This window comes from Oncorhynchus mykiss, chromosome 5, assembly GCF_057628025.1.
Source record: "Oncorhynchus mykiss isolate SJ-2025 chromosome 5, ASM5762802v1, whole genome shotgun sequence".
Lineage (NCBI taxonomy): Eukaryota > Metazoa > Chordata > Actinopteri > Salmoniformes > Salmonidae > Oncorhynchus > Oncorhynchus mykiss.
The window spans coordinates 23593334-23620750 of NC_143026.1; the positions used below are offsets into that span (position 1 = coordinate 23593334).

General features: G+C 44.6%; 1 protein-coding gene across 2 annotated transcripts in view; it reads right to left on the bottom strand.

The window, feature by feature from the left end:
• Positions 1 to 6: 6 nt before the first annotated feature.
• pde8b (phosphodiesterase 8B) overlaps positions 7 to 27417 on the bottom strand; it is a 106979-nt gene continuing 79568 nt past the window's right edge. For both annotated transcript variants that reach the window (XM_036977078.2, XM_036977077.2), the window contains exons 11-22: positions 22797 to 22836; positions 22502 to 22579; positions 20342 to 20418; positions 18709 to 18873; positions 18140 to 18197; positions 15286 to 15409; positions 14150 to 14348; positions 12074 to 12291; positions 11639 to 11777; positions 9396 to 9563; positions 6638 to 6767; positions 7 to 5805 (exon numbers count right to left, since the gene is read on the bottom strand). In XM_036977078.2, coding sequence (XP_036832973.2) covers positions 5696 to 5805; positions 6638 to 6767; positions 9396 to 9563; positions 11639 to 11777; positions 12074 to 12291; positions 14150 to 14348; positions 15286 to 15409; positions 18140 to 18197; positions 18709 to 18873; positions 20342 to 20418; positions 22502 to 22579; positions 22797 to 22836 — 1506 coding nt within the window. In that variant the 3' untranslated portion in view covers positions 7 to 5695. The remainder of the gene's footprint in view (positions 5806 to 6637; positions 6768 to 9395; positions 9564 to 11638; positions 11778 to 12073; positions 12292 to 14149; positions 14349 to 15285; positions 15410 to 18139; positions 18198 to 18708; positions 18874 to 20341; positions 20419 to 22501; positions 22580 to 22796; positions 22837 to 27417) is intronic.

The following is a 27417-nucleotide window of genomic DNA, read 5'->3' on the forward strand; positions in this document are numbered from 1 at the left end:
ACCATATTGCAGGATATGTATATTGTTTCTCACTAATACATTTAAAAAGTATTGACAAAGAGAACCAAAATCAGATTTCTTCTGACAGAGACCAGGAAAGACTAAAATCATAACCACTCAACTCTGGAGGATCCACCCAGAGCAGCTTTATAAACAACTAAAGCCTCAAACCATAAAATCCTTCCAAAATACATATACTTTACAGTTGCCTTTTCACGGCCAATAATGACAAAACAATGAATAATTACTTTAAAAAATAGAGCTTGTATACATTAACGCTTGTTGAGTTTCTATTGGTTGTTCTGAAGGAAACAGATTGGCACGTTCTCCATATCCATTGATGCCAGTCTCTGACCAATGACAGAGCCTGGTTAACATGACATCACAGTAGATGTCAGCCATGCTCTCACCTCAGCTGAAACGGTTTGTTTTGGGGGGAAAAGAGAGGAAAGGAGGTGAAGCATGAGGGTGACATCAGATCTGAACACATCTAACTGAACAACTGAAACAAAAGTTTAAAAAAAAACATTGTTCTATTAAAAATAGATGAAGCTCAATGGACAGTCCACGGGACACTACATAGTGGGTTGTTGAAGTCAGCAGTAGCTAGGTAGTTTCCAGTGTCGTATATCAGTGAAACTATGAAAGCCTTGACAGAGTGAGCAATGGGAAGAGGCTTTAAGGCATTTGTCTTACCATGTTCTGAAACTAGCATACAGTCATTGTCAAACACACTGTTCTCTCCATAATACCTGTAGTGTTCACCTGTCGAGGGTCAGTCTCAAATGACACCATGTTCCCCACAAAGAACACTTCATTTGTCACTATATGGGGAATAGGGTGCCATTTGGGACATTAATATACTGTGATACTCTGACCAACCAGAGAACGAGGAGTTGAGGAATGTGAGACATGAGCCAGGTTAAAATTCTAAAGTAAAATAGGTCTACTCTGGCTTAGTCTAGTGGCTTTGTTCAGCTACTCACTAACCCAAACAAACCACATGAAACCAAACAAATCATTTGAAGCTAAATCAACCACATGAAGCCAAACAAACCATTTGAAGCCAAACAAACCATTTGAAGCCAAACAAACCATTTGAAGCTAAACAAACCATTTGAAGCTGAACAAACCATTTGAAGCCAAACAAACCATTTGAAGCCAAACAAACCATTTGAAGCTAAACAAACCATTTGAAGCCAAACAAACCATTTGAAGCTGAAGGAACACTGTTTCAGAGGAGAGGAGCAAAGTAAGGCACCTTGAAGAAGATCACTGTTCCTTCGGTTAACTACGTTCCCCAGTTTAGTTTCTCTTGGTTGAATATACACACATGCAGGCATGCGCAAGCACTTTGAACTCAGAACTTACCACCCTTTCATAACACATCTGACCATAGCTGCAGATGTTTGGGGGGGGGTGTCATAGAATATTTTGGAGGGGCACGCGCTACAGACTACAAACACGCTACATATATCGGTCTGATAATATAGGACTAGTAAAGGCCCAGTGCACTACTTCTGTAATTGGTATTATTTTTTAAAAATAATATCAGATTTTTCAGGGGAGACACCAGCACCCTCAGCACACCTACTTCCAGCAGGCTATGCCTTTGACTACCTGTCTTGTATGTCTACTGTGTAGCTGCACAAGGACATTATTGGAACTGCATTTCCCACTGCCAACCAATGGAGGGAGACCGCTACACAGTAATGTGTTTTAGATGACAGGAAGGGGATGATAATGTCATTTTCAATCTTGTTTTAATAGCAGAGTCGGAGTTGAAAACCCAACAGAACCAAGCAGCAGTACAGGGTACTGGGAGCTGGCCTGATGGTCTCTTTTCCTAGAGAGGATCCAAAGACCGGGTCAATCTAAAACGTCCCCATAGAACGCACTACCATTCTGTACTGCACTTAAGGTAATAGGGTGCATTTAAGACGCAACTGTTTAAGCCCCAAAAGCTAAGTGTGCCAGTGTTTCTCACCACATACATCTCTGCCCCAAAAGTAGTGCACTACATAGGGAATAGTTTGAGCCAGAGCCATCCAAGTCTTTCATGCTGTGTCTCTCCCATGGTGGTTTCATCAGGCTGCTGTGAGGTGGCTCTGCTCAGACCACACTGCCATGCTACATCATAACGGACCAGCAACACGCTATGGGGACACAGGAGGGACAAAAAGCAGTTGGAAAATAAAATGTACTCCTACAGTCGTGGCCAAAAGTTTTGAGAATGACACAAATATTAATTTTCACAAAGTCTGCTGCCTCAGTGTCTTTAGATATTTATGTCAGATGTTACTATGGAACACTGAAGTATATTTATAAGCATTTCATAAGTATCAAAGGCTTTTATTGACAATTACATGAAGTTGGTGCAAATAGTCAATATTTGCAGTGTTGACCCTTCCTTTTCAAGACCTCTGCAATCCGCCCTGGCATGCTGTCAATTAACTTCTGGGCCACATCCTGACTGATGGCAGCCCATAATCAATGCTTGGAGTTTGTCAGAATTTGTGGGTTTTTGTTTGTCCACCCGCCTCTTGAGGGTTGACCACAAATTCTCAATGGGATTAAGGTCTGGGGAGTTTCCTGGCCATGGACCCAAAATATATCGATGTTTTGTTCCCCGAGCCACTTAGTTATCACTTTTGCCTTATGGCAAGGTACTCCATCATGCTGGAAAAGGCATTGTTTGTCACCAAAATGTTCCTGGATGTGTTGGTACCATTCTTTATTCATGGCTGTGTTCTTAGGCAAAATTGTGAGTGAGCCCACTCCCTTGGCTGAGAAGCAACCCCACACATGAATGGTCTCAGGATGCTTTACTGTTGGCGTGACACAGGACTGATGGTAGCGCTCACCTTGTCTTCTCCGGACAAGCTTATTTCCGGATGCTCCAAACAATCGGAAAGGGGATTCATCAGAGAAAATGACTTTACCCCAGTCCTCAGAAGTCCAATCCCTGTACATTTTGCAGAATATCAGTCTGTCCCTGATGTTTTTCCTGGAGAGAAGTGGCTTCTTTGCTGCCCTTCCTGACACCAGGCCATCCTCCAAAAGTATTTTGCGTACAGATGCACTCACACCTGCTTGCTGCCATTCCTGAGCAAGCTCTGTACTGGTGGTGCCCCGATCCCGCAGTTGAATCAACTTTAGGAGACGGTCCTGGCGCTTGCTGGACTTTCTTGGGCGCCCTGAAGCCTTCTTCACAACAACTGAACCGCTCTCCTTGAAGTTCTTGATGATCTGATAAATGGTTGATTTAGGTGCAATCTTACTGGCAGCAATATCCTTGCCTGTGAAGCCCTTTTTGTGCAAAGTAATGATGACGGCACGTGTTTCCTTGCATGTAACCATGGTTGACAGAGGAAGAACAATGATTCCAAGCACCACCGTCCTTTTGAAGCTTCCAGTCTGTTATTTGAACTCAATCAGCATGACAGAGTGATCTCCAGCCTTGTCCTCATCAACACTCATACCTGTGTTAATGAGAGAATCACTGACATGATGTCAGCTGGTCCTTTTGTGGCAGGGCTGAAATGCAGTGGAAATGTTTTTTGGGGATTCAGTTCATTTGCATGGCAAAGAGTGACTTTGCAATGAATTGCAATTAATCTGATCACTCTTCATAACATTCTGGAGTATATGCATATTGCCATCATACAAACTGAGGCAGCAGACTTTGTGAAAATGTATATTTGTGTCATTCTCAAAACTTTTGGCCACGACTGTACAACTGCACTGCACACCAGTTAGAAATCAATGGGTTGGTTGTGCTTGGAATATTAACTTGCTTAGCCACTGCTCTCATGTTGCGATACTATAATTTGTTTCCTTCATATTTGGAGATTACAATTATCTACAGTATGTGTCCACATCAATGTGCCTAGTTAAATAAAGGTTAAATTAAATAAATAAATAAAACATGTGCCTTTGATATTTAAATGGATGTACTGGAACTTCATGACCTTTTTTAAGTAATGAATTATGATTAGCTTCAATGCAAGCTGTCATAAATATTACACTTGGCCTACTGTAGGTCAGATAATTCACTTCTTATTTGGTTTATAATTGAAGATCAACAGTACTTAATATAGTGCTATTTTTCTCCCACTTGTCGCTAATAGTGTTGTAATTCTGTTCTAATACTGTTCCCACTAAGCCCCAGTGTTGACAGGATAGTTCTCTTTTAAGAGCCATGTGAGCAGAGTTCCAGAGGGGGCTGAGTGAGCGCTGGTTCTAGCCCCAGAGGGGAGCCTGATGGTGAGCTAGCTGCATGTGAGGCATGGCTCTCTGCACAGAGCTCTGGTTCTCCCCCATAGAGAGAGATATTACAGCAGTCAGTTCAGCTGGGCTCTGCTCTGTAAACCTCCTAGGTATGGAGCGAACACAGACCTCTGACTGCACTGGGGCTGCTGCCAAACACACACAAACACGCGCGCACACGCACACACACACACCTCTGTATGATTCTCCCTGACAGGGCTTATCAGAGCTCAATATTCCTTAATACTTTCAGCTGGCGAGAGAACAAGGTAAGCGGAGTTACAATTTACAGTTTGTTTAGTTGGAAGAGCGAGTACAGTGTGCATGTGCTGGAGTGGACTGATTTCTCTCTACATGCTTTAGTTCTGTAATCATTCCGTGATCTCTCCTCTTTTAGCTGTAGAAGTCACAGTATAATGAAGCTTTGGTACCCATCTCAGCAGTACTACATACTACAGTAGAGAGACAGAAAGGTACAGTATGAGAAGAAACAGCAGACTCTTGTCTGAGAGAAGAGAGCAGAAAAACAGACAGGAAAAATAAAAGATTTTGAGAAAGTGACTTTGAGCTGCTAAAGTGCAGTTGGTTGGTTTGTAGCATGTTGGTCCTCACCCCTCAGGCTGGGACTGATTGGTTGGTCCTCACCCCTCAGGCTGGGACCGATTGGTTGGTCCTCACCCCTCAGGCTGGGACCGATTGGTTGGTCCTCACCCCTCAGGCTGGGACTGATTGGTTGGTCCTCACCCCTCAGGCTGGGACTGATTGGTTGGTCCTCACCCCTCAGGCTGGGACTGATTGGTTGATCCTCACCCCTCAGGCTGGGACTGATTTGTTGGTTATCACCCATCAGGCTGGGACTGATTGGTTGGTCCTCACCCCTCAGGCTGGGACAGATGGTAAGGAGGACTGTAGAGTCCAATTAGGGGCCCAACAGGGACCCGAGAGGGGTCTGAAGAGGCTGGCTTCAGCCTCAGAGGGCAAATCTAAAATGTTACCCTATTCCCCATGTAGTGCATGTATGTTTGACCAGAGCCCCCCATGCTAAATTTAGCAATGGGCACCATAATGATTCTCTGTATGAAATCTGTTTTTGTAGTTTGAGGCAACATCAGATAACCAAAGATGGGAAATGTGTTTGGGTTGGGGCTCTGGTCAGAAGTAGTCCACTACATAGGGGATAGGGTGTCATTATGTCAGCCAGTATGACAGTCCCCTGGTTTCTTCTCAGGGCTCCAAGCTACAGACTCTGGGGTTTGCAGGCTCTAAGGTCTGCAGACTGCAGTACAGTCCAATGTGTGTGGAGCTGGGTAGAATCACAGTGGGAGGGGCTTAATGCCAGTGCTGGGCTACATTCGCTGTCTCCCCCTGCCCTGAGAGAGGGAGGGATGGATGGAGGGATGAAGGGAGAGAGGGAGGGATGGAGGGGTCACGGAGGAGAAGGCGGACGCAGGCTCTTGCACTTCATGTCGTCCAGACCCTTCCAGTACTTGTAGTTCTCTGACAGGTGCTCCATGAGGCCAGGTAGACTGGCGAAGGCTGGGGGACAGAGGAGAGTGTGAGGTTAACACACATCTGCATGCACACAAACACATGAGCCAGCGGTAGTTTCCACACAAGGAAATGACAGCTAGGGAAATTAGGTCTCAAGCAATTTGTGTTTGTGTGGGTGTTGTTTACTTCCTAGTTTCCAACTCGTTGGTTGTCCCTCTGTCTGAGCCTGACCTGGCAACCACCAGACAACAGCCCAGCCCTGACCCTGCCGAATTAAAGCCTGCTGTGTGAGTGTGTTTGTGCGTTATGCTTGTGTGTGTGCACATCTTTGTGCTTCTGTGTGCACTTTTGCATCTGAATGTGTGTGCTTTTGTGTGTGTGTGTACAGTAGGTTCCGGCCCCCCGGATACCCACCCCTGCCCCTCCACCCTTTCCCAGTGGCCTCTGGGAATTTTCCGTGACATCACCAGCTTTTTTCACCAAACTGTAAACACATGTATTCTCTTCTCTGGGGGGGTAACCCCTAGAAACACCCCAGAGGTCAGGGTTCATTTCATGGGGACGGGGAGATGGAAGTTATTATATCCTACCCTCCCTGTCTCCCTCCCCTTTACCCTTTTGTCTGGCTCCCATCCCCTCCCTCCCCCTTTCTCCTCTTCACCCTTTCGTTTGGCTCCCATCCCCTTCTCCCTCCCTCTCTATTTCCCCTGGGTTACTGTGCTCTACTGTGATGGGAAAAGGGAGGCTCTACCTCTTTTACAGGGATGGAGGAAGTAGAAGAGAGGAGAGGCCTGGGAAAGTTGGGATTCGTGATCCCTCCCCCTCCCAGTGGATCCCCTGTGCCCTTCTAACCTCGGCACCGCGTGTGTGTTCTTACCATCCCAGGCGTCAAACATGTCTGTAATGAAGTAGTCTATGAAGGAGATCTGAGACTTGGGGATACTGCAGGTGTTCCTGTCAAATACAGGCATGACCACCGGAAGAGCCTCTCTCTTCTCCTCGTCAGTCTGAAACACACATGGATTCACACAGGTTAACACACACACACAATCACACACACACAATCACACACACACAATCACACACACACAATCACACACACACACACACACACACACACACACACAGGTTACCACCCCCCCACCAGACACACACACTATAGTATTTACAATATGTACATACTCACGAGAGAGAGAGAGAGAGAGAGAGAGAGAGGGCAGATTTATAGGTGTACACGGAAACACTACATGACCAAAAGTTTGTGGACAACTGCTCGTCAAACTATTCATTCCAAAATCATGGGCATTCATATGGGGTTGTTCCCTCTTTGCTGCTATAACAGCCTCCACTTTTCTGGGAAGGCTTTCCACTAGATGTTGGAACAATGCTGCGGGGACTTCCATTCAGCTACAAGAACATCAGTGAGATCGGGCACTGATTTTGGGCAATTAGGCCTGGCTTGCAGTCTGCGTTCCAATTCATCCCAAAGGTGTTCAATGGGGTTGAGGTCAGGGCTCTGTGCAGGGCAGTCAAGTTCTTCCACACTTATCTCGACAAACCATTTCTGTATGGACCTTGCTATGTGCACAGGGGCATTGTCATGCTGAAACAGGAAAGGGCCTTCCCCAAACTGTTGCCACAAAGTTGGAAGCACAGAATCATTTAGAATGTCATTGTATGCTGTAGTGTTAAGATTTCCCTTCACTGGAACTAAGGGGCGTAGCCCGAACCATGAAAAACAGCCCCAGACCATTATTCCTCCTCCAACAAACTTTACAGTTGGCCCTATATATTCTGGGAGGCAGCATTCTCCTGGCATCCGACAAACCCAGATTCATCCGTCAGACTGCCAGATGGTGAAGCTTGATTCATCACTCCAGAGAACGTGTTTCTACTGCTCCAGAGTCCAAAGGTGGCGAGCGTTACACCACTCCAGCCAGCGTATGACATTGCGCATAGTGATCTTAGGCTTGTGTGCGGCTGCTCGGCCATGGAAACCCATTTCATGAAGCTCCAGACGAACAGTTATTTTGCTTACAATATTTCCAGAGGCAGTTTGGAACTCGGTAGTGAGTGTTGCAACCGAGGACAGACAATTTTTATGCGCTATACACTCCCGTTCTCGGCGGTCCCGTTCTGTGAGTTTGTGTGGCCTACCACTTCGCGGCTGAGCCGTTGTTGCTCCAAGACGTTTCCAATTCACAATAACAGTACTTACAGTTGACCAAGGCAGCTCTAGCAGGGCAGACATTTGATGAACTGACTTGATGGAAAGGTGGCATCCTATGACAGTGCCACGTTGAAAGTTTCTGAGGTCTTCAGTAAGGCCATTCTACTGCCAATGTTTGTCTACGGAGATTGCATGGCTGTGTGCTCGATTTTATACACCTTTCAGCCGAATCCACTAATGTGAAGGGGTGTCTACATACTTTTGTACATATAATATAGCTGAGTAGGCAGTTGTTAAGGTCAGGATTGCCAGCTGTGAACTCCTATAGCACCAGAACAGTCTGAGCTGCAATGACACACTCCCCATTCCTCATTCTAACCCCTCGCTGTCCCCTTACCCCTCTCCATTCCTCATTCTAACCCCTCGCTGTCCCCTTACCCCTCTCCATTCCTCATTCTAACCCCTCGCTGTCCCTTTACCCCTCTCCATTCCTCATTCTAACCCCTCGCTGTCCCCTTACCCCTCTCCATTCCTCATTCTAACCCCTCGCTGTCCCCTTACCCCTCTCCATTCCTCATTCTAACCCCTCGCTGTCCCCTTACCCCTCTCCATTCCTCATTCTAACCCCTCGCTGTCCCCTTACCCCTCTCCATTCCTCATTCTAACCCCTCGCTGTCCCCTTACCCCTCTCCATTCCTCATTCTAACCCCTCGCTGTCCCCTTACCCCTCTCCATTCCTCATTCTAACCCCTCGCTGTCCCCTTACCCCTCTCCATTCCTCATTCTAACCCCTCGCTGTCCCCTTACCCCTCTCCATTCCTCATTCTAAACCCTCGCTGTCCCCTTACCCCTCTCCATTCCTCATTCTAACCCCTCGCTGTCCCCTTACCCCTCTCCATTCCTCATTCTAACCCCTCGCTGTCCCCTTACCCCTCTCCATTCCTCATTCTAACCCCTCGCTGTCCCCTTACCCCTCTCCATTCCTCATTCTAACCCCTCGCTGTCCCCTTACCCCTCTCCATTCCTCATTCTAACCCCTCGCTGTCCCCTTACCATTCTCCATTCCTCATTCTAACCCCTCGCTGTCCCCTTACCCCTCTCCATTCCTTTACCTTCTGCCCTGTTACCCTGTCATCCCACATTTAACATATAGTCATCCCCTCCTCCAGCAGCCCTCTCTTCCTCCTTCCATCCCTGTCATCCCACATTTAACATATAGTCATCCCCTCCTCCAGCAGCCCTCTCTTCCTCCTTCCATCCCACATTTAACATATAGTCATCCCCTCCTCCAGCAGCCCTCTCTTCCTCCTTCCATCCCTGTCATCCCACATTTAACATATAGTCATCCCCTCCTCCAGCAGCCCTCTCTTCCTCCTTCCATCCCTGTCATCCCACATTTAACATATAGTCATCCCCTCCCCCAGCAGCCCTCTCTTCCACCTTCCCTCCCTGTCATCCCGCTCACCTGGGAAAAGTACTCCTCAGAGATGCGTCCGGCCCATTCTATGCAGAGCTCCAGAGGTCTACAGGGGTTGGCCACATCAGCACACTTTATCATCATCCTCTTGATCAGCAGCCGGTTCTCTGGGCTGTTCCTGATGCTGGCTGGACCCTCGTTGTCACTGCCTTCACTCTGTTACAGAGAAACACACACACACACACACACACACAAGGTCAAAGACACACACACAAACACACACTTCTCGATGCACACACAAATAGTCAGAAAAACACACACACACACACACACACACACACACACACACACACACACACACACGAGGCCAATGATTGCAGATACAGTGCCTTGCGAAAGTATTCGGCCCCCTTGAACTTTGCGACCTTTTGCCACATTTCAGGCTTCAAACATAAAGATATAAAACTGTATTTTTTTGTGAAGAATCAACAACAAGTGGGACACAATCATGAAGTGGAACGACATTTATTGGATATTTCAAACTTTTTTAACAAATCAAAAACTGAAAAATTGGGCGTGCAAAATTATTCAGCCCCCTTAAGTTAATACTTTGTAGCGCCACCTTTTGCTGCGATTACAGCTGTAAGTCGCTTGGGGTATGTCTCTATCAGTTTTGCACATCGAGAGACTGAAATTGTTTCCCATTCCTCCTTGCAAAACAGCTCGAGCTCAGTGAGGTTGGATGGAGAGCATTTGTGAACAGCAGTTTTCAGTTCTTTCCACAGATTCTCGATTGGATTCAGGTCTGGACTTTGGCTTGGCCATTCTAACACCTGGATATGTTTATTTTTGAACCATTCCATTGTAGATTTTGCTTTATGTTTTGGATCATTGTCTTGTTGGAAGACAAATCTCCGTCCCAGTCTCAGGTCTTTTGCAGACTCCATCAGGTTTTCTTCCAGAATGGTCCTGTATTTGGCTCCATCCATCTTCCCATCAATTTCAACCATCTTCCCTGTCCCTGCTGAAGAAAAGCAGGCCCAAACCATGATGCTGCCACCACCATGTTTGACAGTGGGGATGGTGTGTTCAGCTGTGTTGCTTTTACGCCAAACATAACATTTTGCATTGTTGCCAAAACGTTCAATTTTGGTTTCATCTGACCAGAGCACCTTCTTCCACATGTTTGGTGTGTCTCCCAGGTGGCTTGTGGCAAACTTTAAACGACACTTTTTATGGATATCTTTAAGAAATGGCTTTCTTCTTGCCACTCTTCCATAAAGGCCAGATTTGTGCAATATACGACTGATTGTTGTCCTATGGACAGAGTCTCCCACCTCAGCTGTAGATCTCTGCAGTTCATCCAGAGTGATCATGGGCCTCTTGGCTGCATCTCTGATCAGTCTTCTCCTTGTATGAGCTGAAAGTTTAGAAGGACGGCCAGGTCTTGGTAGATTTGCAGTGGTCTGATACTCCTTCCATTTCAATATTATGGCTTGCACAGTGCTCCTTGGGATGTTTAAAGCTTGGGAAATCTTTTTGTATCCAAATCCGGCTTTAAACTTCTTCACAACAGTATCTCGGACCTGCCTGGTGTGTTCCTTGTTCTTCATGATGCTCTCTGCGCTTTTAACGGACCTCTGAGACTATCACAGTGCAGGTGCATTTATACGGAGACTTGATTACACACAGGTGGATTGTATTTATCATCATTAGTCATTTAGGTCAACATTGGATCATTCAGAGATCCTCACTGAACTTCTGGAGAGAGTTTGCTGCGCTGAAAGTAAAGGGGCTGAAAAATTTTGCACGCCCAATTTTTCAGTTTTTGATTTGTTAAAAAAGTTTGAAATATCCAATAAATGTCGTTCCACTTCATGATTGTGTCCCACTTGTTGTTGATTCTTCACAAAAAAATACAGTTTTATATCTTTATGTTTGAAGCCTGAAATGTGGCAAAAGGTCGCAATGTTCAAGGGGGCCGAATACTTTCGCAAGGCACTGTAGGTGCTTCAAACTGGAGTCACATGCTCTGAATAGAGTATTTTCCACTAGAACTCTCCATTGTTGAATGTCAAAATATTTAGCCTTTTATTCCTATTTTCTCATTAATGCTCACCGAATATACTGTATTTAAGAACTAAAACGGTTTCTATCTCTTCTGTTCCCACTCAATTGGCTAATGTTAACAACCATCTTTATTATGTAATAATAAACTACACATGCACATGGACGCTAGCACACACACACAAACACACACACATATACACAGACAAGGGGCTGTGTCTTACATTTGAACTGGACTCCTCGATGGCAGCCATTGGTTTGTTGATGCTGTTGGCAAACTTGTTGACGTGTTCAAAATGACGGGTCATCTCTGTAGCCAGCACCATGTCTATGATTGCCTGCCTCAACGTCCTGAACTGAGTCCTAATATAAACACATAGAGAGGAACTTACAGGACCAGGATAGTCAACAGTCCTCACTGTTTTCCAAGAAGTTCTAGGTCCATAAAAACTTAGAAGTTAATCACATCACATGATATGTTCCAGGGTAATAACCCAACATGCTCCATATCTGTCGCATGTTAATTCATTATATTAACAAGCACTTAGCCTGGTCCCAGATCGGTCTGTACACAAACAGAGCTGGGACCAGGCTAGCAAGCCCTCAAAGCTCCAGGGGGAAACCACTATTTTCTCTCCTAGACTCTCTCCTGACTGTACCTGTCGATGTTTTTGAAGATGTTGCTCTTGATATCCCTGACGGTGAGTTGGAAGGCGAGGGCGGCATGGTGACTCTCCAACACTGCAGTGTCGTTATACAGGATGGCCAGCTCACTTCCTGCATTACACAGGAAGCTGTTGGTCCTCCCTGGGTGGTCCACATCATGGACCGTCGCCGCGATCAACGCAGCCACCTCGTCCAGCTGGTCCAGACTGCCCTGAGAACACATGACACAACCAGGAAGTAGTGTTAGTAAACTAAAACTCTCATGAGCCCCGGGGGACATATAGCAATCAGGAAGTGACATCAGTGTCAAACTTCCACAGAAGCACAGATAATAGAAAAAATTTAGTAGGGAGCTCAGTTTCCTACAACTTTAACAATCTACAGTTTCTCTTAATAAAAAATCATATGCACCTATGAATCAGTGATGGGACTGAGACAGCAAAATCATTTTTGGGAGTTAGACTTTTAGACCAGGTTTTTTTGTTGTTGAAATCGTGCATAAAATATAAATACTGCCTAGTCTCTCTCTGTCACGACTTCCGCCGAAGTCGGCTCCTCTCCTTGTTCGGTCGGCGTTCGACGTCACCGGCTTTCTAGCCATTGCCGCCCCATTTTCTCATTGTTCCATTTGTTTTGTCTTGTTCCCTGCACACCTGGTTTACATTCCCTAATCACACTGCATGTATTTATTCCTCTGTTTCCCCCCATGTCTTTGTGTGAAATTGTTTTGTTAGTGTTTAGTGTGATGCGCCAGACTGTTTTTCCCCCTGGTATCGTATTTTGACCCGTTGTATGCATTTGTCATACATTTGTATATTTGTGAGTGTTTTCGCACTTTAACCTGGAGGATTTTGGACGCAGTTGCGTCTGTTTTTTGTGCTGTTGCCAAATAAAAGTGCGCCTGATCACAACTCACTGCTCTCCTGCACCTGACTTTGTACCATTAGAGCATAACTTGGACACTCTCAGCATAACCTCATACTCAACAAATGAATAATACCAAATAATGCACGCCATGCAAGCACAACTAATAATAATAATCACTAGCAAATGTTCACTTTATGACAAGGAGAGGAGATATTTATTGGAGTGGAGAAGCAGGGAGAAAAGAGAGGGAAAGTATGAGGATCTCAATGCCCTCAAGGTAAAACACTTATTTACTGAGTCAAATATGAGAACAAGACCGAAGCTATAAAAACATCCCCATTCCAACTCTCACTGGTCACTGACATACATTCACCTCCTGCCAAGCAAAGAAAACTGATACTCTACTCCTGCCCCCCCCCCCCCCCACACACACACACACACACACACACACACACACACACACACACACACACACACACACACACACACACACACACACACACACAGCTTGTCTTGGGAAGAAGGTGAGGACCAAAGCGCAGCATGGTAAGTGTTCATCTTATTTAATGAAAACTGAACACTGAATAACAAAACAACAAAGAAACAACCGGAACAGTTGGAACAGTTCTGTCTGGTGTAGACACACTTAGACTGAAAACAACCACCCACAAAACACAATGGAAAACAGGCTACCTAAATATGGTTCTCAATCAGGGACAACCATTGACAGCTGCCTCTGATTGAGAACCATACCAGGCCAAACACAGAAAAATAAAATCATAGACAAACTAACATAGACAACCCACCCAACTCACGCCCTGACCATACTAAAACAAAAGACAAAACAAAGGAACTAAGGCCAGAACGTGACACACACACACTATTGAAAACCCTTCACAGTGAATTACATAGTAGATCAACTTATCAATCAATCAGCACATTGATATGACAGGTGAAATATTGTAATTTAGTCATTTAATTTGTGTTCATAAGTGGTGTACGCATATCCAACAATTGTCCAACCAGAAGGTCTACTTCGGGTTGGTGTGGGGTTGTGGTAGGAGTGTGTGTGTGTGTGTGTGTGTGTGGGGAGAGTAGAGTATCAGTTTTCTTTGCTTGGCAGGAGGTGAATGTATGTCAGTGACCAGTGAGAGTTGGAATAGGGATGTGTGTGTGTATGCTGGTATGTGTGTTTGGTATACCTTGACCTTCTCCTTGCGTAGGAAGTAGGCAGTAGCGTGTAGGACGTCAGCGGCATGGGTGGAGTTGTGGTAGGAGTTGGAGGCGTGGTAGTTAGCCTCTATGACCTGCAGCCAGCAGCGTAGCGTAGCCTCACTGCAACTCAGGATCTCACACACACTGAAGCGAGCAAAGATCTTCAAGCCCAGGTAGGTCAAAGGTCTGTGGGGATGACAGAGAGCGGACAGGGAGGTAGATGAGTGATAGAGAGAGGATGTTCTTTCCTTTCTGTATTGGTGTACACTGAATACACCAAACATTAGGAACACCTTCCTAATATTGAGTTTCAGCCTCTCTTTTGCTCTCAGAACAGCCTCAGTTTGTCGTGGCATGGACTCTACAAGGTGTCAAAAGCATTCCACAGGGTTGCTGGCCCATGTTGCCTCCAATGCTTCCCACAGTTGTGTCAAGTTGGCTGGATCCCATTTTTGATAAACATGGGAAACTCCAGCAGGTCTGCAGTTCTTGACACAAATGGCACCTGCTACCATACCCTGTTCAAAAGGCACTTAAATACTTTGTCTTGCCCATTCACCCTCTGAATGGCACACATACACAATATAGGTCTAAATTGTCTCAAGACTAGAAATCCTTCTTTAACCTGTCTCCTCCCCTTCATCTACACTGATTGAAGTGGATTTAACAGGTGACATCCATAAGAGATCATAGCTTTCACCTGGTCAGTGTATGTCATGGAAAGAGCAGGTGTTCATAATGTTTTGTACACTGAGTGTATAGTAACCCCTATCTTCCCTTTCCCTTAGCCCCCTAACAACCTATCCCTCTCTTACTCATCACCACTTCCAGCTCCTGTCCTCTCGCTCTCTCCACCCCCTCTCCCTCTCCTCCCTCTCCCTCCATACCTCATACAGGTGGCAGCCTCCAGCTCTCTCCACCCCCCTCTCCCTCTCCTCCCTCTCCCTCCATACCTCATACAGGTGGCAGCCTCCAGCTCCTGTCCTCTTGCTCTCTCCACCCCCCTCTCCCTCTCCTCCCTCTCCCTCCATACCTCATACAGGTGGCAGCCTCCAGCTCCTGTCCTCTCTCTTTCTTTCTCTCTCTCCACCCCCCTCTCCCTCTCCTCCCTCTCCCTCCATACCTCATACAGGTGGCAGCCTCCAGCTCTAGGATGTTAAAGTCCCATTGGTCCTCGTCGTCCAGCATCTCAGCGATGGCCGGGGGGATGTCATTCAGCGTTACTGGGATGGCCAGCTGACTCATATCTGGAGACGCACAAACATGCACAGATTGAAAAAACGGCTAGCTGGAGCTTGTTTGGGCTGTTGGCTGGATATGCCCTCACCTGCTAGTAACTTCTAGTGATTCACTAAGATCTGTCCACTATAGTGTTGTTCTGTAAGAACGTGATCTTAAGGCCCATAGCTGTGCTCTTGTTTGTCACCACACACAAACGTGGACACAGCTGTTTCCATTTTAAGTGGTTTTATGTGTGTTGATATTCGCTGGACACACATACTTCAGTTAGGAACAACATGTGAAAGTCTATACACTTCAGTTAGGAACAGCATGTGGAAGTCTATACACTTCAGTTAGGAACAGCATGTGGAAGTCATACACTTCAGTTAGGAACAGCATGTGGAAGTCTATACACTTCAGTTAGGAACAACATGTGGAAGTCATACACTTCAAATCAAATCAAATTGTATTTGTCACATGCGCCGAATACAACAGGTGTTCACCTTACCGTGAAATGCTTACTTACAAGCCCTCAACCAACAATGCAGTTAAATAAATAGAGCTAAGAAAAGTGACTATGCACAGATAATAAACAGCGAGCAGCAGCAGTGTAAAAATACACTTCAGTTAGGAACAGCATGTGAAAGTCTATACACTTCAGTTAGGAACAGCATGTGGAAGTCTATACACTTCAGTTAGGAACAGCACGTGAAAGTCTATACACTTCAGTTAGGAACAGCATGTGGAAGTCTATACACTTCAGTTAGGAACAGCATGTGAAAGTCTATACACTTCAGTTAGGAACAGCACGTGAAAGTCTATACACTTCAGTTAGGAACAGCATGTGGAAGTCTATACACTTCAGTTAGGAACAGCATGTGGAAGTCTATACACTTCAGTTAGGAACAGCATGTGAAAGTCTATACACTTCAGTTAGGAACAACATGTGAAAGTCTATACACTTCAGTTAGGAACAGCACGTGGAAGTCTATACACTTCAGTTAGGAACAGCATGTGGAAGTCTATACACTTCAGTTAGGAACAGCATGTGGAAGTCTATACACTTCAGTTAGGAACAGCATGTGGAAGTCTATACACTTCAGTTAGGAACAGCATGTGGAAGTCTATACACTTCAGTTAGGAACAGCATGTGAAAGTCTATACACTTCAGTTAGGAACAGCATGTGAAAGTCTATACACTTCAGTTAGGAACAGCACGTGAAAGTCTATACACTTCAGTTAGGAACAACATGTGAAAGTCATACACTTCAGTTAGGAACAGCATGTGAAAGTCTATACACTTCAGTTAGGAACAGCATGTGGAAGTCTATACACTTCAGTTAGGAACAACATGTGAAAGTCATACACTTCAGTTAGGAACAGCATGTGAAAGTCTATACACTTCAGTTAGGAACAGCACGTGAAAGTCTATACACTTCAGTTAGGAACAGCATGTGGAAGTCTATACACTTCAGTTAGGAACAGCATGTGAAAGTCGGTCAGCAACACTACTATTTGCCTCTTTCCATGCGACTGCAAACACACACTAACTAAAAGGTGAGGGGAGGGCTGAAAGAGCCTGCCTTGATCCATTGAACATTCACATGGGACACTTGAAAGCACAATGCAACAACAACGATTTCCAATGTAGTCCTCATCTGTGTCCCTAAATTACCTAGCAAATGGTCCTTATGGTAGAGGGTGAGATACATAGAGATCATATTAAATTATTTCTAATTCCTAATTCTATGGTCAGAGAAGGTAAGGTAGCTTGACAAGTGGGTTCAGAATCCCGTTCACCTAAAATCACTTCAGGCTCAGCCTCTCAGGTCTACTAAAAAAAACACATGCTGCTTCCTACAGAATATCAGGAGAGTGAGCATTTCACTGTTAGCCTACACCTGTTGTTTACGAAGCATGTAACAAATACAATTACATTTGAGGGGGCTGCACTGAGGACAATGTATTCAGCACTTCTCAGCAGTACCCTTCCACTTCTCAGCAGTACCCTTCCACTTCTCAGCAGTACCCTTCCACTTCTCAGCAGTACCCTTCCACTTCTCAGCAGTACCCTTCCACTTCTCAGCAGTACCCTTCCACTTCTCAGCAGTACCCTTCCACTTCTCAGCAGTACCCTTCCACTTCTCAGCAGTACCCTTCCACTTCTCAGCAGTACCCTTCCACTTCTCAGCAGTACCCTTCCACTTCTCAGAAAGAAGAAGTACATCCATTACTTCTGTATACAATTTGTCATTAACTACATGTCAATATCATATGTCATTACCGCCCAGAACATCCTCTCATTTATCTCTCTCTGTATCGTCCATGATTCATCATGACTTGAACAAATACAAGGGAATCCGCCAATGACTGCCGATGACTGCCAATGACTGCCAATGACTGCCGATGGATGCACTTGTAGACTCCAACTGATGAAATGATCTGAGACATTTTCTATCACTCTTCAGACAGGTCCATACATGAAAAGTAATGGTTTCATCAAAATTCCGTAAGCCCCCAATTATGTGTAATGCGAATGAGTGCATTAAGCTTCCAGTGTAATTTAATTAAATGAAATACTAACACAAATATACCACTAAAACTTGCTATAACACAATTGAAAACATAATTCAACTCAGTTAGTGTTGTAATTAGGGTCATGTGACCCTAATTAGCAGTAGTATTAGTAGGAGTAGTATTCTGGTAAGATAATGAATAAAGATAATATTGATGTCATGAAACAGACTGATGCTTACTTGGAAGGGTACTTTTGGAGAAGACATACTCGTTCCCAGACAGGCTCCGTAAGCCATCCTGCAGAAGGAAAAAGACAGCAAAGCACTCTCTTCATCCATGCTGTGAAAAAACATTTAAAAAAGACCCTTTTGGTTTATCTCAAATCTGGCTAATAACAACATATTTCACATTATACAATGACATCAGCATTATAATTCATATGACGAGACATCCCACATAACTCAGGAACTCTCGTGTTTGAGTGTTTTGAGAGAAGAGGAGAGGAGGAGATGGGAGGGGAGAGGAGGAGAGGGGAGAGGAGGGGTATGTGTGTGTGTGTGTGTGTGTGTGTGTGTGTGTGTGTGTGTGTGTGTGTGTGTGTGTGTGTGTGTGTGTGCATGTGTAGCCCCTCATGAGCCCCCCTATGAGGTCATTGGTGTGTGGGTGGAGGGGAGTATCCTAAAAACTGGTTCCAGACTTTGATTAAATGGGGCCTGTGAATGAGTGTGTGTGCGTGTGTGTATGTGTGTGTATGAGTATGTGTGTCTGTTGGGTGTGTGCGTGTATGCGTGTGTAGCCTCTGACTCACACTCATGAGCCCCCCGACAAGGTCGTTGGTGTGTGGGTCGTCTTCCTTGGAGGCCAGCTGAGGAGAGTAGAGCTCTGTGGTCCTCAGGATCTCCAGGACCCGGTCCAGTGCATCCGCTACCGAAACCGGACTGGACTCCTGGGCCGCGTTGATGATGTTGATCACCTGGATATGGGGGAAGGCGGAGAGAGATAGAGCACACAGTTACATTCCATTTAAAGGGGGGCTGAACTCTGCGATTCCACATGTGTTTTTCTGCTGCCCATTAAGAGAAAAAAAAACTGATTTGGGTCTTGGGGTGTGGTTTGATGTGGGTGTGTTATGTTGTTTGTCTCCCTTGAGTCACGGTAGCAACATTTCACCCTCAAAATAGTCATAGATAAATCCAGAAATCTGTAATTAATTTAGAAGTTTTTGCTGAGGAGGTCTTAGTCACGCAATTTTACTAAGGGGTTTGGGTTTGGTGCAGTGTTTCTCAAGTAAAATTTTGGCATTAATACTGGCAGTGCTGCAGACAGTATCGAGTCAGCTGAGCTGCTTCTACGCTCGGGACTGATTTCTGAGAACATGTCTACAACTTCAGCAAACTGTCAAACTATTGTAAATAAAACACAACCTACACTCTGTTGATTAGTGCCCAAAATCACTAGCTAGTTCCATCTCTGTATTTGTCAATGAAGCTTGCTAGTAGCTAGCAGGCACATTGAGCAGGTAGGCCACGTTAGCTAAATCAGCATAGTTCTGGCGAGTGGCAAAGTGCTTCAGTGCCATTTTGTTTGGACAAGTTTCTCACTATCTATTATCAGAGTGTGCATCTGTCTGGCAATGTTCATAGTGAATCATGTTCAAAATGAGTCGCTGCAGGACACATGAGGCTCGCCATTGGGTTTTCATTTTGGAATACTGTGCGCATCATATCAATTCTCATTTTGCCATAAACAATGGCAGACTCGAGTGATCCCTATCAAACACATCGCCCAGTGGCCACTCTATAAAGGGCTTAGGGGCCAAGTGTTCTTTCAGCATATCATTGGCCATGTGTTGTCATATGCAAACAAGTCTGAGGCGCTGCGCAACGTGAACAGCATAGAAATATCATTTAAGTTCTGCCGTATGAATAGACAGAGTGCTATTAGCACAGCTGTTTCTCCGTGCATGACAATTCTCCCTAGGCGTTACCACCCTGTGTTAGAGAGATCAAAATCCAACCCTCAAATATCCAATAGATCTAGGAACATAACGCACGCACGCACACACACGCCTAAGGGACATGTCCCTCTTCAGACAAAAAGTGTCTTTCTTTGAGCCAGTGTCAGGGAGCTCTGCATGTGATGCCATAGAAATCCTGTCTGGGGCCAAATAGATAAAGCAGCTAGTCAAGAGTATAAAGGAACATCATTAAGCCAAGAATAAGACTAGACTCTGGGGAGGATTTCAGTTATATCCTTATCCCAGAACTCTCATTAGAGAATTAGATGGAAGAATGGCACTACAATCAGATTTAAGAGGTAATGCCTGAGAAGCCGGTGTTTGGATGATAAATTGGCACGGTTGGCAATTAGTGGTATGTGTATGTGTGTGTGTGTGTGTGTGTGTGTGTGTGTGTGTGTCTGTGTGTGTGTGTGTACTGTACCTTGGTGATGGGGGCCTCTATGGTCATAGAGTGGATCCTGGCTACAGAGGAGTACCTCCGGTTCTGCAGACTGGGAGCTGGAGACAACAAGACTCAGTACTGTGACATACTGCTCTTACAGCACTGTGACATACTGCTCTTACAGCACTGTGACATACTGCTCTTACAGCACTGTGACATACTGCTCTTACAGTACTGTGACATACTGCTCTTACAGTACTGTGACATACTGCTCTTACAGTACTGTGACATACTGCTCTTACAGTACTGTGACATACTGCTCTTACAGCACTGTGACATACTGCTCTTACAGCACTGTGACATACTGCTCTTACAGCACTGTGACATACTGCTCTTACAGTACTGTGACATACTGCTCTTACAGCACTGTGACATACTGCTCTTACAGCACTGTGACATACTGCTCTTACAGCACTGTGACATACTGCTCTTACAGTACTGTGACATACTGCTCTTACAGTACTGTGACATACTGCTCTTACAGTACTGTGACATACTGCTCTTACAGTACTGTGACATACTGCTCTTACAGCACTGTGACATACTGCTCTTACAGCACTGTGACATACTGCTCTTACAGCACTGTGACATACTGCTCTTACAGTACTGTGACATACTGCTCTTACAGCACTGTGACATACTGCTCTTACAGCACTGTGACATACTGCTCTTACAGCACTGTGACATACTTCTCTTACAGTACTGTGACATACTTCTCTTACAGCACTGTGACATACTGCTCTTACAGCACTGTGACATACTGCTCTTACAGCACTGTGACATACTGCTCTTACAGCACTGTGACATACTGCTCTTACAGCACTGTGACATACTGCTCTTACAGCACTGTGACATACTGCTCTTACAGCACTGTGACATACTGCTCTTACAGCACTGTGACATACTGCTCTTACAGCACTGTGACATACTGCTCTTACAGCACTGTGACATACTGCTCTTACAGCACTGTGTCATACTGCTCTTACAGCACTGTGACATACTGCTCTTACAGTACTGTGACATACTGCTCTTACAGTACTGTGACATACTGCTCTTACAGTACTGTGACATACTTCTCTTACAGCACTGTGACATACTGCTCTTACAGCACTGTGACATACTGCTCTTACAGCACTGTGACATACTGCTCTTACAGCACTGTGACATACTGCTCTTACAGCACTGTGACATACTGCTCTTACAGCACTGTGACATGCTGCTCTTACAGCACTGTGACATACTGCTCTTACAGTACTGTGACATACTGCTCTTACAGTACTGTGACATACTGCTCTTACAGTACTGTGACATACTGCTCTTACAGCACTGTGACATGCTGCTCTTACAGTACTGTGACATGCTGCTCTTACAGTAAGATATGTAATTCTAGTTTATATTAAATGAACTTAATATTGTCTAACGGATGTAACTCAACACACCACTGGGGCTGTGGTGGCAAACTGCCCTGTATAATGATGCAATATGTATGTTCCTTATGAATGGAGAGGAGAAAGAACCGTGGAAAAGGAGGAGTAGGGAGAAAATAGGGAGGAAATGAGAGGAGAGAGAAAATAACAGGGGAAGAGAAAATACAGAGAAGAAGAATGAAATATAGAGAGAGAGAGAGAGAGAGAGAGAGAGAGAGAGAGAGAGAGAGCAAGAGGTATAGGACAGGAGAAGCGCCCCTTCAGCCCAGCTGATGAAAATAGCAGCAGCTGCGTCAGAGTGAGGAGGGGGGGCTTAGTGATGTCATCAGAGCCCAACACGGCTCTCTGAGGTCTCTTCTCTGACCCTCCCTCTCTCCTCATCACCCTTTCTCTTTACTTCCTTCCTCTCTCTAACTTCTCCTCTCTCTATATCCTTCTTCTTGTCCCTTCGTTTTTATATTTCTGTCTTCCTCCATCTCCCTTGGGATCCCTCACTCAGTCTTCCCATACCCCCATCTCACACACACACACACACACACACACACACACACACACACACACACACACACACACACACACACACACACACACACACACACACACACACACACACACACACACACACACACACACACACCCACACACACACACACACACACACACACACACACACACACACACAGTACCCTGGTGTTCATTTATACATGCTCACCATCACTGCTACGTGAGCTGATTGACCGGGCATCAACTGACTCTTTCTTCCTGTCTCTGTGACGCAGGGAATGGCTTTCTGGGAAAAGAAAACACAGGATGATGGACTATATGACCCAGACAGACAACTGCCTCACTTCTCTTCCGTTGTTTAGTGTTGAACTTTCCAGTTTAAACAAATTGTCTGAAATCTTAACATGAAAAAAGCTCAGTGATTTGTCTCCTGAAAGTTACGTCAGTGTCCTTATGATGACACAGTGAAACAACAAAGAGACAGGGAGTGTACTGGAGATTACCTAACTGGGAATGGTCTCCATCTCTGTTGATCTTATGGACCTGAGAGACAAAGAGAAGAAAGGCTTAGTTTGATACGCACCGTATCAAACACAAACAGAGGGCGAGGGAAAGAGAATTAGTAGATCTGGCTGGTGTTTTAAAATAAATAGTTGCTCTTGTAGTTTTATTGTGCAATGTTTCGACCCACCGCCTCCCCTGCAGTGAGAGCATGTAACACAGTGACAATAAGTAGCACAGTGAGAGCATGTTACACACTGACAATAAGTAGCACAGTGAGAGCATGTAACACAGTGACAATAAGTAGCACAGTGAGAGCATGTAACACAGTGACAATAAGTAGCACAGTGAGAGCATGTAACACAGTGACAATAAGTAGCACAGTAAGAGCATGTTACACAGTGAGAGCATGTAACACAGTGAGAGCATGTAACACAGTGACAATAAGTAGCACAGTGAGAGCATGTAACACAGTGACAATAAGTAGCACAGTGAGAGCATGTAACACAGTGACAATACGTAGCACAGTGAGAGCATGTAACACAGTGACAATACGTAGCACAGTGAGAGCATGTTACACAGTGAGAGCATGTAACTCAGTGAGAGCATGTAACACAGTGACAATAAGTAGCACAGTGAGAGCATGTAACACAGTGACAATAAGTAGCACAGTGAGAGCATGTAACACAGTGACAATAAGTAGCACAGTGAGAGCATGTTACACAGTGAGAGCATATAACACAGTGACAATAAGTAGCACAGTGAGAGCATGTAACACAGTGACAATAAGTAGCACAGTGAGGGCATGTAACACAGTGACAATAAGTAGCACAGTGAGCGCATGATACACATTGACAATAAGTAGCACAGTGAGAGCATGTTACACAGTGAGAGCATGTAACACAGTGACAATAAGTAGCACAGTGAGAGCATGTAACACAGTGACAATAAGTAGCACAGTGAGAGCATGTTACACAGTGAGAGCATGTAACACAGTGACAATAAGTAGCACAGTGAGAGCATGTAACACAGTGACAATAAGTAGCACAGTTAGAGCATGTAACACAGTGACAATAAGTAGCACAGTGAGAGCATGTTACACAGTGAGAGCATGTAACACAGTGACAATAAGTAGCACAGTGAGAGCATGTTACACAGTGACAATAAGTAGCACAGTGAGAGCATGTTACACAGTGAGAGCATGTAACACAGTGACAATAAGTAGCACAGTGAGAGCATGTAACACAGTGACAATAAGTAGCACAGTGAGAGCATGTTACACATTGACAATAAGTAGCACAGTGAGAGCATGTTACACAGTGAGAGCATGTAACACAGTGAAAATAAGTAGCACAGTGAGAGCATGTAACACAGTGACAATAAGTAGCACAGTGAGAGCGTGTTACACAGTGAGAGCATGTAACACAGTGACAATAAGTAGCACAGTGAGAGCATGTAACACAGTGACAATAAGTAGCACAGTGAGAGCATGTAACACAGTGACAATAAGTAGCACAGTTAGAGCATGTAACACAGTGACAATAAGTAGCACAGTGAGAGCATGTTACACAGTGATAGCATGTAACACAGTGACAATAAGTAGCAGAGTGAGAGCATGTAACACAGTGACAATAAGTAGCACAGTGAGAGCATGTAACACAGTGACAATAAGTAGCACAGTGAGAGCATGTTACACATTGATAATAAGTAGCACAGTGAGAGACTGTGACACAGTGACAATAAGTAGCACAGTGAGAGCATGTAACACAGTGACAATAAGTAGCACAGTGAGAGCATGTTACACAGTGAGAGCATGTAACACAGCGACAATAAGTAACACAGTGAGAGCATGTAACACATTGACAATAAGTAGCACAGTGAGAGCATGTAACACAGTGACAATAAGTAGCACAGTTAGAGCATGTAACACAGTGCGAGCATGTAACACAGTGAGAGCATGTAACACAGTGATAATAAGTAGCACAGTGAGAGCATGTAACACAGTGACAATAAGTAGCACAGTGAGAGCATGTTACACAGTGAGAGCATGTAACACAGTGACAATAAGTAGCACAGTGAGAGCATGTTACACATTGATAATAAGTAGCACAGAGAGAGCATGTAACACAGTGACAATAAGTAGCACAGTGAGAGCATGTAACACAGTGACAATAAGTAGCACGGTGAGAGCATGTTACACATTGACAATAAGTAGCACAGTGAGAGCATGTTACACAGTGAGAGCATGTAACACAGTGACAATAAGTAGCACAGTGAGAACCTGTTACACAGTGACAATAAGTAGCACAGTGAGAGCATGTGACACAGTGACAATAAGTAGCACAGTGAGAGCATGTAACAGTGACAATAGGTAGCACAGCGAGAGCATGTTACACAGTGAGAGCATGTAACACAGTGAGAGCATGTAACACAGTGAGAGCATGTAACACAGTGACAATAAGTAGCACAGTGAGAGCATGTTACACATTGACAATAAGTAGCACAGTGAGAGCATGTAACACAGTGAGAGCATGTAACACAGTGAGAACATGTAACACAGTGACAATAAGTAGCACAGTGAGAGCATGTTACACATTGACAATAAGTAGCACAGTGAGAGCATGTAACACAGTGAGAGCATGTAACACAGTGAGAGCATGTAACAGTGACAATAGGTAGCACAGCGAGAGCATGTTACACAGTGAGAGCATGTAACACAGTGAGAGCATGTAACACAGTGACAATAAGTAACACAGTGAGAGCATGTTACACAGTGAGAGCATATAACACAGTGACAATAAGTAACACAGTGAGAGCATGTAACACAGTGACAAAATGTAACACAGTGAGAGCATGTTACACAGTGAGAGCATGTAACACAGTGACAATAAGAAACACAGTGAGAGCATGTTACACAGTGAGATCATGTTACACAGTGACAATATGTAACACAGTGACATTAAGTAACACAGTGAGAGTATGTCACACAGTGAGAGCATGTAACACAGTGACAATAAGTAGCACAGTTAGAGCATGTAACACAGTGCGAGCATGTAACACAGTGAGAGCATGTAACACAGTGATAATAAGTAGCACAGTGAGAGCATGTAACACAGTGACAATAAGTAGCACAGTGAGAGCATGTTACACAGTGAGGGCATGTAACACAGTGACAATAAGTAGCACAGTGAGAGCATGTTACACACTGATAATAAGTAGCACAGAGAGAGCATGTAACAGTGACAATAAGTAGCACAGTGAGAGCATGTAACACAGTGACAATAAGTAGCACGGTGAGAGCATGTTACACATTGACAATAAGTAGCACAGTGAGAGCATGTTACACAGTGAGAGCATGTAACACAGTGACAATAAGTAGCACAGTGAGAACCTGTTACACAGTGACAATAAGTAGCACAGTGAGAGCATGTGACACAGTGACAATAAGTAGCACAGTGAGAGCATGTAACAGTGACAATAGGTAGCACAGCGAGAGCATGTTACACAGTGAGAGCATGTAACACAGTGAGAGCATGTAACACAGTGAGAGCATGTAACACAGTGACAATAAGTAGCACAGTGAGAGCATGTTACACATTGACAATAAGTAGCACAGTGAGAGCATGTAACACAGTGAGAGCATGTAACACAGTGAGAACATGTAACACAGTGACAATAAGTAGCACAGTGAGAGCATGTTACACATTGACAATAAGTAGCACAGTGAGAGCATGTAACACAGTGAGAGCATGTAACAGTGACAATAGGTAGCACAGCGAGAGCATGTTACACAGTGAGAGCATGTAACACAGTGAGAGCATGTAACACAGTGACAATAAGTAACAAAGTGAGAGCATGTTACACAGTGAGAGCATATAACACAGTGACAATAAGTAACACAGTGAGAGCATGTAACACAGTGACAAAATGTAACACAGTGAGAGCATGTTACACAGTGAGAGCATGTAACACAGTGACAATAAGAAACACAGTGAGAGCATGTTACACAGTGAGATCATGTTACACAGTGACAATATGTAACACAGTGACATTAAGTAACACAGTGAGAGTATGTCACACAGTGAGAGCATGTAACACAGTGACAATATGTAACACAGTGAGAGCATGTTACACAGTGAGAGCATGTAACACAGTGACAATAAGTAACACAGTGAGAGCATGTTACACATTGACAATAAGTAGCACAGTGAGAGCATGTAACACAGTGACAATAAGTAGCACAGTGAGAGCATGTAACACAGTGACAATAAGTAGCACAGTGAGAGCATGTTACACAGTGAGAGCATGTAACACAGTGAGAGCATGTAACACAGTGAGAGCATGTAACAAAGTGATAATAAGTAGCACAGTGAGAGCATGTAACACAGTGACAATAAGTAGCACAGTGAGAGCATGTTACACAGTGAGAGCATGTAACACAGTGACAATAAGTAGCACAGTGAGAGCATGTTACACATTGATAATAAGTAGCACAGAGAGAGCATGTAACACAGTGACAATAAGTAGCACAGTGAGAGCATGTAACACAGTGACAATAAGTAGCACGGTGAGAGCATGTTACACAGTGAGAGCATGTAACAACGTGAGAGCATGTAACACAGT